Genomic DNA, 21,392 nt, shown 5'->3' with positions numbered 1-21,392 from the left:
AGGGTGCTCAAATTTGGTTGCTAGGGGCGTGGCTTGGGAGTGGCCAATTATGTGCCCAATTGTTACACCCCTAGTCACAAGTAAAACGGTCCAACCCCCGTGTCTCTACGATGTTCGGATGCCGAGATATAACTGTTTGAATTTTATGTTGCTAGGGTGCTCAAAAGTGGTTGCTAGGGGCGTGGCTTAATACATATGTAAGGATCCTGAGAGACTGATTGGATGCCTGAGTAAAATGAGCCCACCCCCATGTCTCTATGACACTGTGGTGCAAAGATATCCATCTGGGCATTTTATAATGGCAGTCTATGGGAGATGTTGCTAGGGTGCTCAAAAGTGGTTGCTAGGGGCGTGGCTTAATAGCTCTGAGATGATCCTGAGACACTGATTGGATGCCCGAGTAAAATGAGCCCACCCACTTATCTCTACGACACTGTAAAGCAAAGATATCCCATCAGGAACGATTTTATTCCCTTATATGGGCATGTTTCCTGCCCCATTATAAGTCAATGGGGAATTTCGGGTGCCTCTTACACCCCAGGGGTACAACTTACACCCCAATGTGATGTATGTTCTGACAGAGTCTACCACCCTCTTCAAATGTTGTAACCCACATGTTTTTACAAAATCCTCGAACGGAGATATGACCCGTCAAAGTTGGGCGCAATGTTAAGTCAATGGGATTTTTTTGGGTGGTTTTTCGCCCCCCTTTCGAAAATCGTGCACCCGATCCCTTATAAAAGTCATAGCACACCTCTCCTCAATAAACCGGTCAATTTGAGCCCTCTTTCATGGGACTACGGCAAACCGCGCGGGACGAGTTAGGTGCCGAAAAAGTGTCCAGATATAAGAAGAAGAATAATAATAACCGAAAGCAATAATAATAGTGATGCTTTGCATAAATGCAAGCACCACTAATAATAATAATAATAAGTATGAGGAATAATAATAGTGATGCCTTGCATAAATGCAAGCACCACTAATAAGTATGAGAGATAATAATAGTGATGCCTTGCATAAATGCAAGCACCACTAATAATAATAATAATAATAAAAAGCCCAGTAACAACAGTACAGCGCATTTTCAATGCACTGTAATAAGCAGTCAAGGAAGCAGGATTGACATGTAAATTGTATTATTATTATTATTATTATTACCGGGAAAACAGCAATATTACTGAAATAAACTCTGAGGTATGCTAAATGCGCCAAACACGCTTTTAACCGCAGTCTAAATAAGCAATAAAAGTGGAAAAAACAATATTATCTCTTGACAAAATTATATATAAAGGAAATGTATTCTTACAGTTATTCAAAGATGCAGAAATTATTCCATATAGTATTTTCTGTTTAAGAGCACGTTCGTCTCTGGCCTCGCTTGCTCAGTTATGTAATAGCTGATTGACAGATGCGCGTCTCAGTCTTTCAAACAGGTATCATAACCTTTATAACAATAGAGTAAACTTTATAGTTGCTTCCACTGTGTTTGTCTGATATGAATAACACACGTCGGCAAATTATTATTATTTGAAAATAATATTTATTTATTCTTTGCAAATTATTATCTTATTTGAATAGATTTTTATTGCTGCTTCCACAGACATCATTGTGTATTTTACAAAGTAAATGTAGGCTATTGTTTTAGCAGTGCTTATGTGTATTTAAATGTTTGAAATCTAAAATAAACATTATGAGGTTGAAAACACTGCATTGTGTTGATATATGACAGCGCTGAGCTCGTCCGGAGCCAACCAACGCGAAAGACGTTTCAATCTGGCAGTAATGTCATGTCACTGAACATTCTAAATCCCATATGGGGATAAGGTTAAATTATTAAGTTAAAAAAAATACAATAATAGTACTGTTTAGTGAAAAGATCGAAATAAAAATGTACTAGGTATGTCATGTGAGATTATTTTCAGCCAGCTTTTACCACTGTTAATCGACCTCTGATCCTTACTTAAAAACGAAAGTAAAATAATTTTGTCCGCATGGACATTGAAAATTGTGAAGTTTAATTAATATTATTATGTATATGACAATAAAGTAGTGAAACTCAATGTATTTATTTTTAAAATGTATTTTAAATAGGCCTATAGGCTTATAGGTGTTTTTGGAAAAAAAAATCACAGCACCCCCTGTTCAAAATGACTTCCAGCGGCCCTGCTTATGCCTCATTTGGGATCGTTTATAGTCCTTTGAAACTCCGTGTTGAGTTAAGTGTTAATTGTTTATGTCTATTAAAGTCCATTAAAATGAGAAAAATCCTGCAATGTTTTCCTCAAAAAACATAATTTCTTCTCGACTGAACAAAGACAGACATCAACATTTTGGATGACATGGTGGTGAGTAAATTATCTGGATTTTTCTTTTAAGAAAATGGAATATTCCTTGAACAGTAAACTCTGATTATGCATGAGATTATCTGGCAAACGCGAGCGTCTCTTTTATCATAAACCCCGCTTCTGCAGCAGGCATGTATTTTGACAAGACATGTGATGCACACAGGTTTACTCGACGCGCCAAACACATATTTTGAAATCACAAACCACACACATGACGGGCTTCATACATGTTGTGACGAACTTCGCATCGAGCACCCTCGAAAAAAGAAGTCACCAGCCGCCACTGCAAAAGCATTGTTCTTTTTTTTCTGCAAACTGAAATTATAAAATTGAAATACCTCACTCGTCTGGTGTTGTAGTGTGTATTGTACTGGCATGCTGAATTTCTCTCCATCTTTCAACACTGTACTGGAGATGATTGATGAACCCAACACTGTTCTAATATATAATACAGTGTTTGTCACAAGAAAGTAAACAACGTTAAACAAATTCATCATATATTGTAGACTGAACTGACCATGACTTACCTCAAATAACTATCACTGGCGCTAGGAGGAAGAGTACTGTTCTGCTCTATTTCTGAGAAACATTTGACAGAGTTGTACCACGTATTCAACAAAGTCACCTTGTTGAAGCCTAAGAACAACAAATATAAAATTTGTATCGCATGTACCACTGTGTCATTTTTGGACATTTATGTCTCAATTTATAATAATGGCATGGAAAAATTTGTTGGTTCAACTTAAAAAAGTAAGTCACATGGTTGCTGTAAAAATTTGAGTTAGTTTAAATAAAAAACATGAGTTATATTGTGTGAAACTACACTGTAAAAAGTGTTTCTGTGCCTTAGTAGATTTAAAAAAAATAAATTGAGTAAACTGTATTAAAAAAAATTATTCTTGTTTTTTTTAATCAAAATATGAGTTAAAATAAAATAAAAATTGGAATAAATTAATTAATTCTAAATGAGCACATTATTGAGTAAATTCAACTTAATTTTATTATCTACAATCAATTTAAATTTGTAAGAAAGAAATTAACTTATTAATTTTGTGTTAAAACTACATGAATTATTTGAGTAAACACAACTAACTAGGCAGTGGACTTGCAGTTCCCAGCATGCTTTGCATGGGACTGCATTTGGAGAGTGAAAATTGAATTGAAACTTTTTTTGTTTTGTTTTTAACTAAAAAGAAAGACTTGTTAGTGTTTAATGTTCATTTATCTTCGATATTTGGAAGAGTTTCTGTTTCTTCTTTGAGTTTTGTAGTTACCATTGTTCAGAAGACTGGTGCTTGTGCATAGACTGCATACTGAAGTATGTCACGCTTTACAGCTGCCCAAAACGAAACTGAGTGGGTGTGTTGTTTGAATAAACGTTTCTAGCCCTCATCTGACGGCATAAAAAACAACAACTAACCATAAATACGCTACCTGTACCAAGAAAAGAAGGTTTATCTAACTGAGTAATACTAGCACAATTAGTTAACTCAACTCAATTTTATTGCATTCATATTAAGTAATGTTAGTGTGTTCAATATACTTAAAAAAGGTTGAAAGTTGACTCAACCTAAAACTTCCCATGCAGTCACTTGCCTCACTTTTTATAAGTTAGATCTAGGTATTACTTTTTACAGTGTAAGTAGTTGTTGTGTCAACTAATATTTTTAAGTTGAATTGATGCAAAATCTTTAGGCAACCAGGTAAGTTGAATCAAAATGTTTACACTGTTGCAAACTGTAGCAAAAAAAATTGAAACAAAAGGTACAAAAGGTATTTAAAGGTATTTAATGAATCACATGTGGTTGGAATATCCCTACCATTGTTGTTAAGTTCTGGGACAGAGATGCAGTCACGATTTCCTACTGCTGCCCCACAAAATGCAGAAACACCAGAACCATTAGACAGAATCTTCTGTTGGACCTGCAGCTCTGGAAAACAAGATGTCAACAGTCTTTGTGTCTGACCTGGGTTTGCATCTGTTGCTTTGTATGCATGAGTGTATATAACTCACTGATATTGTTGCTGTGTATCTCCAAGCTGTCTGTGTCATTCATCAGCAAAGAGTTCAGGTTAGACACCATAATGTCTACATTCTTTATCACAGCCATTGGCCCTTTCACTACCTGAAGTATAGCACAGATGAGTTATTAAAGGTAAAAACAAAATGAGAAATTAAAAAAACAACCAACACATGGACAATTTACCTCAATGTCTGGGTTTGTCCAACACAATCACATGGCAATTCCTAACTATTTTATGATGATGTGGATAATTTGCATGAATTCATTTAACATTTTTATAATCTTAATATTAAGTACGACCTACTTTTGTCCAAGAGACATTGGGTTTAGGGGCGGGGCTTTATTATTACATTTTTCTAACAATCGTTTTTGTATGATTCGCTTCATATGAAATCATACAAAAAATCCTTGTTGCACTCAATTTTTTAAGTTCAACTAAAAATTAAGTTAAATTAGCTTAAGATATTTCAACTTATTTTTTATAATTTATAGCAACACCTCACTGTTCAATAAAGCTGAAAATAATTGTAATTTAAAGTTGATTAAACTTAAAGGGGTCATATCATGAATATCTGACTTTTTCCATGCATGTTCAAGTGCTATAATTGGGTCCCCAGTGCTTCTATCAATCTAGAAAATGTGTAAAAGATCAACCCAGTAACTTAATTTTGGTAAACCATTCTCTGCAAGCATGTGAAAAAATAGGTCATTGAAATTTGCTCCCCTTGTGATGTCAGAAGGGGATAATATCAACCCGAAATCTGCTTTTCCAACCACGACACTGCCATTAAGCTAAAATTTCACATACATACTCTAGGGACACCAAAGATTTATTTTGCATCTTAAAAAAGTCTTGTAAAATGTCCCCTTTAAAAATTTAAGTGCAACAAGGAATCTTTAAATTGTACAAATTAGCCGCCTCGTAAAATACCATTATGTGAGATCAAACTGATTTGTCCACCCAACGATGGGTTGGATCAACCCAGCATTTGAGTGAACCAAACAAACAAACACATAGGGCCCTATTTTAACGATCTAAGCGCATTGTCTAAAGCGTACAGCGCAACGTCTAAATGGGCGTGTCCGAATGCACATTTGCTAATTTAACGACGGGAAAAATGGTTTGTGCGCCGAGCGCATGGTCGAAAAGGGTTGGTCCTATTTTTTAATGATTAATGGAAGTATTTTGGGCGTAACGTGCAATAAACCAATGAGAGCCTCAGCTCTCATCCCCTTTACAAGCCAGTTGCGCTGGCGCTATGTCTAATAATCCCTATTTAGATGACAGACTTTGTAAACTGAAAAACTAAGCGGAGGAAGAAGATCCCCAGTTTAAGATTAATGTAAAATAATTGTTTTGTTTTTCACTTGTATTAAAATTGTTATTTTTTCATTAAAACCTTTAAAACCCATTTTCTTTTAGTCATGGAAGTAAAAAGCAGGCTTTTAATTGCTATCCAATATATGGCTATCCAATATCATCAAAAATATAACTTACAAGTATGTAAGAAAAGGTTTGTACTGTAAAAATACTTTATTTGTAACAAACAGGAGATAAAGAATTTACAAACTGCCCTCTGCAAGGTTCAGCACTTGGACAGCGTCAGTTTTTTAAGCATTACTTAAAAATGTTTCTCATCTCACCATATCCACACGTACAGAGTCATCATATACAATAAATCTGTGAGGTAGCATTAAAAAAAACATTTAAAAATAGATGCATTTGTTTAAAGCAAAGCATTTATTTTCTTACCAGGCTGCAGGTGAAGCAGCTCTTTGTGCCTTCTAACGTCTCATAATTAGTCCTCATTTATGTCCAAGAGACTCAATAATAATCTTTTACATTCAATCCTTTAATCTTTCATGTTTAAAAGCGTTTTTGTGCTGCTGCGCATTCATGTATGTGTTAAGCAAACCCGCATTGTCGTCCCGTTTAGGCGCATATTACTAAAGCGCTCTTTAAATAACAAAAAAACATATTGCGTCAATGGCGTAGTCTATTTTAGTTGCCTCAAAATAGCAACGCGCCAACAATGCGCCTGCCCTGAACACACCTCGTTTTCAGACCAAAACGCCCAGAATGGGCGCAAAAGGGGGCGCAAATGCATTTGCTATTTAAACAACGCGGCGCTAAACGTTAAAATTATAATTGCGCCGGGTGGAAACTAGCAAAAGACACTTGCGTCGCATTGCGCCGGGTGTAAGATAGAGCCCATTGTGCCGCAAACTTACACACTGTAAAAAGTAAAAGTCGGATCAGCTTAAAAAATTACTTCTATAAGTAAACCCCTAAAAATGTGTTTTAACTTGTTGAAAATTTTAAGATAATTTTAAATGTTACCATTTGAAGTCATTGTAAAAAAATCTTTACATTTTTCACTTTAAGTTAATTTTTTGTATAAAGTGACACTTAATAATACTTATTTTACCAATTGAAGTTAGTATTTTAAGTAGAGCAGCTTCCCTTTTTACAGTCCAATATTGGTTAAGCCACAAAGTGTTTACCTTACAGAATTTTAATTGTTTCTTTCTACATAATATGCTAAGAAAAGACAATTTTTGTGAGTTTTTTTTTTAAGTATTAAAAAAATGATAATAGTAGTTAGTCATTCACCCCTCTGATGCTGTCCCATGTACTGGCATTGTCTTGGCTGATGAGTGAGTCTGCCACATTGATGAAACTCTGTCCAAGTCTTTCAACATCATGGTACTTCTGGTTGTCTGTACTGGGCAGGTTAGCAGCCCGAGACAGAACATGCATTAAAGAAATGATGTCTCTGCCCTCCAGCTTTTTCTGTTCCTTACCCACCGCCTGCTCAGATACATTTAACAGATGTGAAACTGAAGTCCAACTCTGTCCATCCACAGCATCTGAGAACACATCATCTGCAGACTGACAGAAGCAAAACACAATACAGGTTAGATAAAATAACAAAATGGCATTGAAAATATTTGTATTGTGATCCTGTAGCTTAATGGACAGAGAATAGCATTATCAATGCAAAGGTTAAAGGTTTGATCACAGGGAACAGTGGTGGCCGGCGACTTCTCTTCCGACGTGTTCAGAGTGGCATGTGTGTGGCTTGTCATGGTAAAATATGTGTTTGGTGTGTCATGTGAACCATCATGTCAAAATACTTGCCTGCTTCTGCTATATTCTTTATTGTTATCCTTTTGTGACTAATGAAGCAATGATAACTTTCATTTGTCTTAGCTTGCATATGCCATGTTGGGAAAGGTATTGTGACATACATATCCTTTTAGCCTTTCTGCAGAGTGTTTGTGGTTAGGTCATTAAGTGCATCTAAGGACATGGTCCTAGCCCACTTCCCTAAAACTAAAATGTAGACCCATAACTGTCTAGAAATAAATGCCAGTCTGCAGAGATTTACTCAATGTGCTGATCACAAGGTATGTGCCAGACATTACATATTGTCAAACAGGTGACTAGTATTTCCTTTCTGTACCCTATATAATCTGAAGTCTGGAAAGACTGAAATGTATAGATTGAATGCTCCGTAAGTTGCTTTGGATAAAAGGGTCTGCAAAATGTGCATTTATTTATGAGATAAGGAGGATCAACGTTTGATTTCACATTGGCTTGAATGCACTGTAAGTTGATTTGGATAAAGCATCTGCCAAATGCATAATGTCAATTTTGGTGGTGGTGGTGTCTGCGTTTACCATGCCAAACTCCATGAGATGTTTCATGAATGGGCTTGGGCTGGACTTCAGAGATTCTTTAATATCTTTCATCTTCAGGTAGGATTCTGTGGGCCAGAGAGCGCTGTTAGACTCAACATAAATACACCAAAACATCATAAAGCCACACATACACAAAACACACACACCTTTACTGGTTTTGCATATGAAAGGATATTTGTTTGTGCAGGGAGTGGTGCTGTACCGATCTTGATCATCAGGCCCTGTACTAAATACTTTACATTGCTCTTTTGGTATCTTCACTGGCTTCTGGGTCTCTGTGAAAACACAGGAACATTACACACACTGCAAGCAAAGAGAAATTTTAATAGCAATCCAAATAATGAATGCATGCACTAAATACAATTTAATGTAAACTAAACCCCAGAGTAGGCTAGTATTTTTTTACGTGTACGCGAACGTACGCACACGGTCGAACGCACAGCCTTGCAAGGTTTGACGTTCAAATGCAATGCATCTCCCGGGCTTCATTCTCAATCCAAATCCGAAGGCTGCATCCTCCGGAGGTCGCATATGCAGGCTGCCTACGTCAGCAAACCTGGTTTATTTAAGTTAATTGAGCATTACATCCGCATTTCATAAGCATATTACATCAATTTATGATTAAAGGTAGGGTAACAGATTTGATCCTGAAACATTTTTAGTTATGCTGGTTAAAAGTCTCCCCACATCCTGATAGCAATCACTGTGTTAAGTTGTTTAAATTTATTTGTAGAAATTTATGTTATCTGTGAAAGGCGTAGGACCAAAAAATGTTCAACTAATCATAGATTTGGGTCCGAACGGACGTTTCCTTTTTTGTCCCTCATACGTAAGCGCAATTTGAATGCCCACCGCGCAGCGAGTCCACGCAGACACCATACGTCATCGGCGCGTTCACGTGCGCTCACCTCCTGTCTGTAAACAGCGAGAATAGCAAACTTTTCTGCTGAATTGACAACCTACATAGGAGGCACAAAACGAAAGACATATTTTATAACAACAACAGCAAAAACTGCCTGGATCAGCAAAAACCCAAATTAACATCAGTAACTTTACTGCTTTACCACGAGATGCAAACAGCTGCAGGAGGCTTAAAGGGTCTGAAAGGATCGTTGCACTGTTTATTTTTGTAAGGTAGGTACGCGATATGTTTGTATTGAGATGGATTCAGATATTCTACTTTGATGAAACATTGTGTTGCTTATGAAATTTGTGTTAGTTTACGGATTAGCGTAACAATATAGTTACTACGTCTACACAACCGAACGTGTGCTTAAACTAATTCTGATGTAAACCAGTTGTTTATGCTGGTTATTTTGGAAGTGTTATTCACTTTGTACTGCAAAGTTTTCTCACTGGTGAATGAGACATGAGATGTGACCGTCTGATCTGTGCATGTTCATGTGTTTTGAAAGAGGCGTGACTTTGGATGGCTATTTGACTGGAGGGTGGGGTCGGGATTTCATTGCTAGGCGGCTACCGTTAGCATTTTTCAAAATGTGTTACCCTACCTTTAACTAAGAATAATAGTCAATTTTATAATTGTTTATATTCTGTCTTGATGACGTATGGAGCCTGCAAATGATCTTTGGAGGCTGCAGCCTTCGGATTGAGACACGCCTACATTCTCCTGTATGCGCATGCACGATGCGCGTACAATGTACGTGGTGTTTCAAGCTAAATATTAAACCAAGTGTTTAAAATAATAAACCAAATAGTACTGTACAAGTGCATTGTTTAAGCAAAACATTTTTTGAAAATAAGTTTGTAATTTTTTTATGAAGATACATACAGTAAAAATATGCTTCCAAATTAAGACATAAATCATTTGGACACTTGGTTGTAGTGGATGTTGATGAAAACTACACCTGTGGTTACTCTGTTAGGGTACCATGTGTGAATGTGAGCGGACTTCCACTAATGAAAATTAACCATGGTTTTAGTTAAAACCAAAAAAATCCATGGCCTACTGTAGTAAAACCGTGGTAAGCATAATATAACCTTGGTTTTGACAACCATGGTTTTGCTGATAGTAATCAATACCAAAAAACCCTGCTAAAAACCAATAGACACCATCACAGAAATTCTTTTGAATTTATTGGTTTTAATGGGAATTTTATTGGTTGTATTGGAAACCATTATGGTCTTTATGAGTCTCTGTTGGTTTATATTGGTATGTGTTGGTTTCTATTGGTGGGGCCATTAAATCCTAATGGAATATGTCCCAAAACACACTACAAAAATGAATTTTGTAGTAGTTTCAATGGTTAAAGCTAATGGTTCCTATTGGTATTTTAATGGAAACCATTAGGAATTTCTATAATGGTTTTATTGTTTTTTTTCAGCAGGGTACACTTTTACCACAATAAAACCATGTCTATTTTCCGTAAGGGAATGACTTACAGTTGGTTAAAAGTAACAAAGAAAATGCAAAAAGTGAAGTCCTCAGAAAAGAATATGTTCTTTGCAAATTCCACTTTTGATAGGTTTGACATTCTGATGTGTAAAGATAAAATAATAAACAGTAAACCTGTACAGTTGAGTGTGGCAGACACATTGTCAACAGACCGATTGACAATAAGGTTCCCATCCTCCCATCTGAAGATCACCATGCGATTGGTCAGCTGTGAGCAAGACTCCAGCGCCTGCACCTGTTTTATCTCCAGAGCTTCACCCCAAATATTTAGATCAGTCAGGTTTCCCATAAACGGCTCTGTGAAAGTTCCACCAAAGGAATCCTGGTCTTGCCCCACAATAAATATCCCATCAGGATGAATGTTTCGAGGATTGTCCTTCCCTGTTCCTGTCCCCTTGTCTTTCCCGTTCCCTGAATCACCCAGTTTTCCATCCACGTAGATAGCCCACGATTCATAATGACTCTTGGTCCATGTGACGCAAACATGATGCCAGTTTTTGTCAAGTGGCAGCTCGGCTTTGTAAGGATGATGTTGTCCTTGAATGAGAAGTGCCAGCAGTACCTTTTCCGCAGGTTTTTTATGTTTCTTATGTGTTTCTGAATTCTGGATCTGTCCTCGAAGCTGGAATTCATTGATTAAAACAGGCGCTGCATATGAGAAGACTGTGGAGACGTTCTCGTACTCCGGGTCCCACTGAACGCGTACACAAACGCTCACCTCCGACAGAGACGGGAACGAGGTGTTCACACGAGCAAAACCATGCTTTCCCTTGAAAGATAAACCTGGGAGGACCCTTCCTAGTGAGGGGATAAGAGAGATTATTTATTTCATCTGTTTTTATTTATTTAAAAAAGAGGGAAACTGGACTTTAGACAACATTTTTATAAAGTACATTGAAATGACTTGTAAAGCCAATTTGATTATATTTTTGAAACATTAAAGATATAGCGGAAGATTTTCACGAATTTTAGAAAAGAACCGCCCTCTCCACTTTAAAAAAAATGCAATTGCGCAACACTCTACCTATTAAACGTGTGCACGAGAGAGCATGCATGAGCCTAGTTCTTCTCGTGCACTCTCTGTTTACAAGTGGCTCTAACATTGAGATGTTTACCGAGTCTGCGCGGTTTGTGACTTGTGCCAGGGCTAGCATTGCTAATCATAGCATCCATCAACTTTTACTAGCAGTGATTTTAAATGGATTTCTCCAAATAGCAAGCCAAACTTTACCTGTCGAGTAGAAACTTCGCGTGGCAAGCCCAACCTGTGCTTTTAGCGCACAACAGCGTGTAAAATATTCTCCTAAAACACTCTGGTCTTGTTTCTTTCTTCGGAGGTCTTTCTCTTTTTGTCATACAATTCATTGACACTTTTTCTCTTGGGACCCTCAAACATTTTGAAAAAACACGGTGAGAACACAAGCTTCAATGAATGGTTGAAACCGTAGCCCACCACACATATACACCTGAAAGTGCGCATGTGCAGAAAGCGAACCTAGGGACGAGCACGTACGACGGCCTTACGTAAACATATCACCAGAATGATTGACAACTAGGATGACCAATAGTCTTAATGATCCACCCGGAAAAAGAAAATCCTCCGCTATACCTTTAATGAAGCTGAAATATTTCACAGTGTAACAGTTGCTTTATGAATAGACATGGTACAGTAAAAATGCAGCATGAAGTTAAAACAACCTACTATTTTAAGTTGGTGATAAGTTGACATAACTTTAAAAAAACAAGCTGAAATGGTGTAACTTATATTTTTATGTTACTTTTACCATTTTGCATTAACATGTAATCAACAGGGAATGAGATAAAGCATATGTGGCATGCTGTCCGAGGGGAAGGCTCTGAGCTCGGAATTTTAGCCCAAACCCAGAGTACTCCCCCCTCTTTAACTGGGATAGATGAAACTAGCTAAAAGTGAGGTGATGGGGTGGAGGAGGGATTCTGCAAAAACTGTCACAAGACAGAAGTGAGGGACAGCTAGGCACCTCTTCGCACTGATTGGTTGGATCACATGACCATGCTTGTCCCGAACTTAGTTAAATAAACTTCATTTAACTTAATATATGCTGATTTGTCAAAAATGCTGCATTTTTACAGTGTTCACCTCTCAAAGCAGAATTCAGTCATACAACCATACTTACTTTTCTTGACCTGCAAATCTTTTGGATTCTGGCTGCTTTGAAACCACACAGGGCCCGTCAATTTGGATTTCAAGAGCAGCTGCTGGGCTCCGTCCTCATCCTCTTTGAGTCCTGAGGTCGTGAGTTCACTTGACTGACCACCGCAGTAACGCTGTGCTTGTTCAAAAGTCCAGGACACATTTATTAGACGGTACACTGAATTTTTATGGATCAGAATGTTTGGGTCAGTAGAATCTGCAACAGAAAGTGTGAGGAGTGAATTGAGATTTCAATTTTTCTATTATTTATTAACAGCATATTGATGGTGAATTAGTTAACTGGTTAATCCAGTGGTTTTGAAACTGGGGGCCGCGAGATGGTGCCAGGGGGCCCCAGTTTTATGACATTTTATGAAATACATTAATTTTTTATAATTCTGTGTAGTTAAACCTAAAAAAATAAGGCTACTAACCAAAAGCACTACTTTTTGTATAATTGAATGTTTTTTTTATTAAAATGTTGAGTTTTAAAACATTTTTTGTCACAAATTTTCTTTGGGGGGCCGCGAAGGAATGCACCGTACACAGGGGGGGGGGGGGGGGCATGCTGAATAAGTTCGGGAACCACTGGGTTAATCCACACCCAAGACAATTTGGCATCTCGAATTAACCTAACATGCATCTCTTTGAACTGTGTGAGGAATAAGTAAACCATAGGCTTTGAAAGTGAAAAAAACGAACTTTCTTTTTTGCAGCGGGGCTAAATCTTGAAACAAAAATCTTTTATCAAACCTGGTTTAGCAAAGTATTACATTGAATCTTCTAAACCATTCAATTTATTATGATTCAAATCTGCAAAGTAGTTAAAAATTTGAGCCTCGGCTGGGTCAGGGGGTCTTTTTTTTTTTTTTTTTTTTTTTTTTTTTTAAATAAAAGCACCAACATACAAAACTCTCGTTGGGGAACAAAAATATACATACATACATACAATATTAATGTTGCCAATGTACATAAAGAATTTCCTGATAAAGGAACAGCCAGGAATAAAAAAATAAAAATAAAAACAAAATAAAGTAATAGGGGAGATGCTTAAGTACAGGTCAAAGACAAAAGGCTAGAGAACGTACAAATAATAATTAGAGCAGTACATAAGGAGAGATTTATCAAAATAGTAATTTCTTAGATATGACACTACACATTTTCCTTGCAATTTTAGTAGATTGGATCTTTTTCAGTGAAGAAACAAACAATTTAAAGTCATTTATAAACCAGACAAAGGAAGGCTTAGAAGACCTCCACTTACAGCAATGAATATGATATTTACCCAACAGAATAATCATATTGAGCAAATCTGATATTGATGAATCTAAATTGTCCATATAAAAGAGTACGTGTGACAGGTTGATAGAAGGGATATTATCGATTTTAAATGACAGCCAATTATGTATCTCAGACCAGAAGCTGTTAGAAACAGGGCAAAAAAAGAACATATGTTCCAGAGTCTCATCAGCCTCCTTACAAAAAACACAAGGATCTACATCAAATTTGAATCTTCTTCTAAGAAATTCAGCAACTGGATATATCTTATAAATTATTTTAAAATGGGTCTCTTTGACTTTTGGAGGGATGGGCCATTTAATAAAATTAAAATGTGTTTTTTCTATGGACAATGTATCCATGTTTGGAACCTGTACACACAATCCTCTGTTATAGCCAAAGAACAATCTAGATTTCAAAGCATCACTGATAAATTTATTATTACATTTATTGTGAAATAAAGTACATTCGTTAATAACTAAGTTTGGTAAAGTTGGTGAGGGTTTTGTTCTTGCATAAAACAATATGTTTTGAATTAACTGTAATAACTGTACTGGTATTGCATTACAGATCATTTTGTATTTACTATGTGTGCAGTTTAAATTATATTTTTCAAGGAAAGCTTTATATTCCAAAAGGTTACCATTATCATCTAAAATATCGATTACAAAAACAATGCCCTTTTCATACCAATCATACTTGTACAGTGATTTCCTATTAATTATAATGACCCTGTTGTTCCATAAAGTGGATCCATGAGGAGAAAAATTATGGGTAAATATCATTTTCCAATATTGGAGAACTTGTTTGTGAAATTTTGACAACTTAACAGGAATTTTGGTCACCTCAAAATCACACTGCAGAAGAAAATCAAGCCCTCCTACTTGTTTAAATAAATTTCTGGGAATGTGAAACCACATAGAATCTGGTTGTGATAGATATGTTTTTAACCATTTTATCTTAAAGGTTCCAAACATTGCTTCAAAATCCAATGCTTTAATACCACCCATATCATAATCTTTAACCAGCTGTGATTTTTTGATATAATGGGTTTTGTTTTTCCACAAGAATTGGAAAATAATTGAATTAGCTTTCTTAACATTATCGGAGGAAACGTATAGGGAGTGGCATGGATAAATTACCTTGGAAATACCCTCTGATTTAGACAGAGTGACTCTACCAAAAATAGTGAGATCTCTGGTAAGCCAGCGGCTCAACGATTTCTTCATATCCATTAACCGATTAGAAAAATTAACATCTTCTCTTCTAATAGCATTTTTAGATAAAACTATTCCTAAATATTTTACTTCAGTTTTAACCTCAATTGAAGAGATGATGGAGTCTGTTGATGAGTGAATGGGAAGTAGTTCACATTTTTTAATATTAAGGGTTAATCCAGAAGCTTTAGAGAAAATCGAGACTGAATTCAGAGCAACATCAACCATAAATTTATTTTTTAAGAGGATTGCAGTGTCATCTGCAAATTGACTAATTTTAAATTCCTTGTCAAATATAGAGATCCCATGCAAATCGGGGTTATGATTAATGAGCAATATAAGTGATTGTGTGGCTAGAATAAACAGTTTTGGAGAGATCGGGCATCCCTGCCTAATACCGCGGAGCACATCAAACCTGGGAGTTATACTAGAATTCAGGGATACAGAACTATATATGTCAGAATAGAACATCTTGATTATATTACAAAAGTTACTCCCAAAACCTAAAAAATCTAAAATTTCAAATAAAAAGGTATGTTCAACCGTATCAAATGCCTTATAAAAATCAAGAAATAAAATAAAAGCGTCAGTGTTAATGAAGTCTCGATAATCAAGCATGTCTAGTAATAACCTGGTATGGTTATGTATATTTCTACCTTTTATGAAGGCTGACTGACACTCGTCGATAATATGTGATAATCCTTTATTCAGACGATTAGCATAAACAAGTGCTAGTAATTTATAATCATTACATAACAACGTAATTGGTCTCCAATTGTCCAATAAAAGATTATCTTTGTTAGGTTTGGGAATTAGAGTAATAAGACCATGTTTCATAGTGGGAGAAAGACTACCCTTTGAAATACAATCTAAATAGGCATTATAGAGCATTTCCCTAATATCACTCCAAAAGAAGGACAGAAACTCCACGGTTAGGCCGTCAATACCAGGTGACTTCCCCCTAGACATCTGTTGAATAGCCAAATCTAACTCCTCAATTCTCAACTCCTCTTCCATAAGTTGTTTAAAGTTTTCCTCCATTGTCATTTTGAACCCCTGGATCTTGTCTAGGAAAAAGCAACAATCTTCTTTGGAAAAAAGGGATTTATATAAGTTACTATAGAAAACTTTAATATTTTCGTTAACTTCTTTTTGATTATCTACAATAATGCCATTAATATTTAACTTTTGAATTTTTTTCCTCGTCTGTCTTTGTTTTTCCAGACTAAAAAAGTAAGAAGAGTTTTTCTCCCCTTCTTCAATCCAACGAGCCCTTGAACGAATAAATGCTCCCTTGGCCTTTTCCAAATATATATTATCAAGATGGGATTGTAAATTGTTTAATTCAGTCTGTTCTTGCCTAGTTAATTCATTTTTACAGCACAGTGAATTGATGCGACTAATAATAACCCTTTGTTTCTCCTTTTTAAGCGTTGTTGATTGCTTACTTGTACTGATAGCTATTTGTTTAACTTTGAATTTGAACCATTCCCATTTACTCAGAAAAGACATGTCCAAGTCGCCTACTTCTTTAATCAGGTGTTTAACTACATTACAAAACTCAGTATTTTCCAGTAAGTTATTGTTAAATTTCCAAATAGAATTTATCTTATTCTCCCTTTCATCCAAAGAAATTGTCAAGAATATTACACAATGATCAGTTAAGGGTGATGCAGAAATATCACATCTGTTAACCTCGTTTATGAGATTGTCTGATATTAGCCAATAATCCAATCTTGAGCATTGGCCATTATTGGAAGAATTGAACCATGTAAATTGTTTTCTGGTTGGGTTTTTCATTCTCCAATAGTCTATTAGATTGGCCTTTGTGATCAATTCAATTATTATTTCATCATGTGTGTGGTAATGACGCCTTGATGGTAAGCGGTCTAACAAAAGATCAGGGGCTAGGTTGAAATCTCCCCCAATTATTACTCTATCTGTTGAAAAAAGCATTTTCCACTCCTCTAAGTATTTACTTAAGGATGAGAAGAGTGTTTTGTTCTGTGCTCTCTTGTTATAACCGTACACACACAATAAAATGTAGTTTTTATCGTTTATTTCTGTCACAACCATTAACCAATAACCGGTAGCGTCACTTTTATGGTCAATAATTTTCCCAGGAAATCTATTAAATAAAATCATGACTCCTGCGGAGTGTGACGTTCCATGACTGAAAAAGATGGAGTCTCCCCATTGCAATTTCCAAAATTTTGTGTCAGCCTCAACTGAGTGGGTTTCTTGTAAAAAAACACAATTAGCCTTTTGCTCCTTACAGAAAAGAAAAATAGCCTTACGTTTTATATTATCTTTCAACCCCCTAGTATTTAAAGAAATAAATGACAACATTTAGGTAATAAGTAATAATCTATAAACAATACACAAGGAATATAACGATGCGCAGGAATGAGTATTTAGTCCTTAATCATCATGTTTTTGAGTAATTAACCCTCTAAAACCTATAGAGGTTGAAAAGGAAAACTTTAGGCCTAACAGCTATTGTAACAATTCTATTTAAATATAAATCTAATTCACCTACTTTGTTATGATATGATTAATTTTGGCATAAGATATATCAAGAGGTGATCATTAGCAATATATAAACGAGTAAACAATGTAAACATTCAAAATCTGCCATATACTGGCTTGCAAAAAAGGAGGCAACATGTAACAATAATCATATTCCTATCAAAACAACAAGTTATTTAACCTCAAGTGTCCAGTGATTCATTGACACACAACAAAAGTGCGGGTGGTGTCATTACTTACGTATCGGAGCATTAGTGTCCAACAGACAATGCGTTAAAAGTTTCACTGAGAACGCTGATGTAGGCTAAATTTCTGACAGCCATTTAAACAAATGATATCAAAAAGATATGTTCAGTTTGGGTCCACTCTCTTGTTGTCTATTAGAGCGTATCCTTCTTTCAAAAATGCCCGTTTACCGGTCTTTCTGGCTTCTTGGACCAGTGGCCACAGCTTCGCACGCGCCTCCCGGTCTTCTTTCGAGAAGTCTTCTTTAAAGCGAATGTGCAAGTCTTTACACACTCTCGCGTCCTTCGACTTCTTCCAAACATCATCCCGCACAGTTCTCATCCCGAACTGTATGATGATTGCTCTCGGTGTGTTATTTGAGGTAGCAGCGTCACGTCTCATTCCCAGCCGGTGAACGGTGTCCACTGTGTCGCGCAACCGCTCCACTGACAATGGAACAATTCTTGTTAGAATCCCTATTACAACTTCTCTCGTGTCTTCGCCATCCTTTTCAGTGAGCCCAATTATCCTCAAATTCCACCTCCTTTTATAGCGGGTTTGCTCAGCACATGCTTCTCTCAGCAACCTGTTTTCTTTCTGAAGACCCTCTTTTTTTTCATGAAGTACGCAGATTTCTTCGCGGTTTTCTTTTGCTGCAGTTGCGTTCGCTTCAATACGTCTGTCGAAACTTTTTAAAAGTTCCGTCTGCTCATCCATTTTTTTTTGTCAGAACTTGTACAGCTTGTAGAATTGCAGCGCCAGAATTCACGTCCTCACTTTCTCTTCGGTGTCTCATTTTCTTTGTATTCGGCTGTTTAATTGGCGTATGTTCTTTGTTGATTTTACCTTCCTTGGATGAATGCAGCCCCGCTTCCATTCCTTCTTCAATGTCGGAACCATCACATGCCTCGTGAAGAGCAGCCATATCGTAGTTGTGGTCGGACATAATTTCACACAACGAAGAAGGAAAATAAAACCTCCAAAATGATGCAACAGCTGCTTTTGTCACTTAAGAGTTTGCATGTTGTCCCTTTGTCAGTGCACTGTAAAGAAAAGTTGGTTCAACTTAAAAATATAAGTTGACACAACAACAATCTTCACCCAACTTTTTTAAAGTAACTCAAATTTAAGCTAACCAGGTAACTTACTTTTTTAAGTTGAACCAACAAATCGTTTTTTACAGTGTGTAACTAATAATACTATGAGTTTTGAGATCTGGGATTTTGCTTTCTGTGCTTTGGCTATATTAAATAACAAAATAAATGACAAAGGGAATCCACACACTAAATAAACACACAAAGTACAGGATCCATAGAGAAATTAACTGAAGATAAAAAATACGAAATTATAGTGGTTGTTTTTGTCTTTTTTAGTTATATGTAGCCTACTACACACAAGTAATATTTCTAAGACACAATTTGGCACAGAACTTCACTTATATCTGTTAAATGACACCAATAATGCTACAAAATGTTACATTAAACATCCCAACAAGCAATTTGTAATCACTGTTGACTTTGCTTACATGATGGACTATCATACACCTCACAAGTTATTTTGGCATATAACAAATTCAAGTTTATTTAGGCTAAAAGTGGGTTACTCATTGTCAAAGCATATCAGGTCTAGTTAAACTAGACAATGAAATGAGGGATATTGCTTGCTTGGATGTTTTTGCCTGGTATTTCAGAAGTCTAAATTATTTAAAATCAGTGTAAATGGGCACAGCATTTACTTACTCAATAATCCTCTTTCTGCCATGTCCGACTGTTCACACACACCCACCATCTTTATTATAAAACATGCAGAGAAGCACCAAAGCAAGATAAATATTAACAAAATAAACTTTGGAAATAAGTTAGCAAATATTGTATTTGTACATTAAAAAATATATATATTCAGGGTTCAATCATTTAAGAATCAAATGTTACCATTGCATTCGCCAAAATAATTCCAAAGAGCAATGTGGACATCTTCACATCTAAAAAACAAGGACAAAGTTGCTTAAAAATAATGATGTAAATAATTTGAAACAAAAGGTGATCGCATTGCAGTTCCTTTTAGAGAGGAAGGCAAATTTCTTTTCATTCTTTGTAGTGTTCCTCAATTCTAAGTTCCTATTTTATAGTAAAGATGTTAAATGCAAAATGTGCTATTAACCACATGCCAAACAAAATAAACATAATTGGTTGTACAACTCTGGTCCTTAATAGTAAGAAATAGGACTTACATATGTATTTATACTTATGCCTTCTGTTACTTGCCATGTGATGATCTTCAAGCGTTTGAGAGCAGACATTTATAAATGGATTTTCCTCGTTGAATAGCACAGATCCAGATGATCCAGTTACTAAATAAGTAACTCAGCATGTTGGCTTACACTATTTTTAAGTGTAACATCCATATTCACATCTGTCTCATCCAGGTCGTGCAGCTCTATCTTCCCAATGTGTGTGTGTGTGTGTCTCTGAATCTGGGAAAGAGGTGCGCACAGACCCCCTCTTAGATGTCCAGCCCACCAGCTTGACCGTCATTTTGGTACTGCGCTTTGTGATGCTAATTGCATCTCATTTATTAAAGCAGACGTCTTGCGCAAGCAGTGTGAAAGTTGGCACACCGAGTTCATCGAGAACAGCAGGAGACCTGCAGAATGTCTCCTATTTATGACCATTAGCGGGCAAACATCACATACAGACAGACACACAAACACAAACATCTTAACATGCCACAAATGTGATAATGCATAAACTAGTAGTGAAACAAATTTTTAACCATGTCTCATCTCTATATAGCTGGTGTGATTCTGAAGCTTTGGATGCTTCATCAGAGAGTGCAACAAAAGCGATGACATCACTAATGCACAATGCACACAAGGGTATCAAAGAAAGACTGCTATTAGTATTCACTCTAGGAAGACTCTAACATCAGTCTATAGCAGGCGTCAACACCAGCACGGAGGTCACAGCAAATTAACTTTTGAACGACCCCACACAATCTGGTACCCCGTATTTGATCTTCTATGTATTATTTATAAAACTGAGATTAGATTTTTAAATGCCATTTTTAGATATTAGCATCTACCCTTTTGTGACCCCGAAATCCAGGCTATAAAGTGTTATAATCTTTTATTTAAAGTTTGATTTCACATTGATTTCAATCTTTCACATGATTTGAGCTTTTCAAAGTTTGCTTTTTACATTATGTAAATGATTTTATGCAACAAAAAAAGGGCTCTAGCTGAGTTTTCACATATATTAACACATAAAAGTGCAAGGCATTTGGGAATTTTATTTGGAATCATCTCGGTTTTCCCCTTTCCTCATAATGTATGACTCCCCGGGGAGTTAACAAAAGCTCATGGACCACGCTGACCACACACTTGCCTATTGAATGTTGGCTCAATGCTCCAACCTTCCTCTCCAAACCAGCTCTCAGACAGCAGATGGATTGGGACACAACTGCTACCTTAAATTTTTAAGT

The 21,392-nt window shown here is 36.2% G+C and overlaps 1 protein-coding gene across 3 annotated transcripts in view; it reads right to left on the bottom strand.

Moving 5' to 3' along the window:
- adgrd2 (adhesion G protein-coupled receptor D2) overlaps positions 1 to 20,428 on the bottom strand; it is a 46,011-nt gene extending 25,583 nt beyond the window's left edge. The window contains exons 1-12 of one of the 3 annotated variants that reach the window (XM_055168665.2): positions 20,143 to 20,428; positions 19,844 to 19,893; positions 19,652 to 19,700; positions 12,647 to 12,880; positions 10,605 to 11,288; positions 8,221 to 8,349; positions 8,054 to 8,139; positions 6,984 to 7,262; positions 4,360 to 4,471; positions 4,166 to 4,276; positions 2,873 to 2,981; positions 2,684 to 2,783 (exon numbers count right to left, since the gene is read on the bottom strand). In XM_055168665.2, coding sequence (XP_055024640.2) covers positions 2,684 to 2,783; positions 2,873 to 2,981; positions 4,166 to 4,276; positions 4,360 to 4,471; positions 6,984 to 7,262; positions 8,054 to 8,139; positions 8,221 to 8,349; positions 10,605 to 11,288; positions 12,647 to 12,880; positions 19,652 to 19,700; positions 19,844 to 19,893; positions 20,143 to 20,179 — 1,980 coding nt within the window. In that variant the 5' untranslated portion in view covers positions 20,180 to 20,428. The remainder of the gene's footprint in view (positions 1 to 2,683; positions 2,784 to 2,872; positions 2,982 to 4,165; positions 4,277 to 4,359; positions 4,472 to 6,983; positions 7,263 to 8,053; positions 8,140 to 8,220; positions 8,350 to 10,604; positions 11,289 to 12,646; positions 12,881 to 19,651; positions 19,701 to 19,843; positions 19,894 to 20,142) is intronic. The other 2 variants (XM_073867594.1, XM_073867593.1) reach the window with 2 other exon arrangements.
- Between the last annotated feature and the right edge of the window lie 964 nt (positions 20,429 to 21,392).

This window comes from Misgurnus anguillicaudatus, chromosome 5 (genome assembly GCF_027580225.2).
Source record: "Misgurnus anguillicaudatus chromosome 5, ASM2758022v2, whole genome shotgun sequence".
Lineage (NCBI taxonomy): Eukaryota > Metazoa > Chordata > Actinopteri > Cypriniformes > Cobitidae > Misgurnus > Misgurnus anguillicaudatus.
The sequence above is the reverse complement of the archived record's forward strand: the minus strand, read 5'-3'. Positions and strand labels throughout refer to the sequence as shown.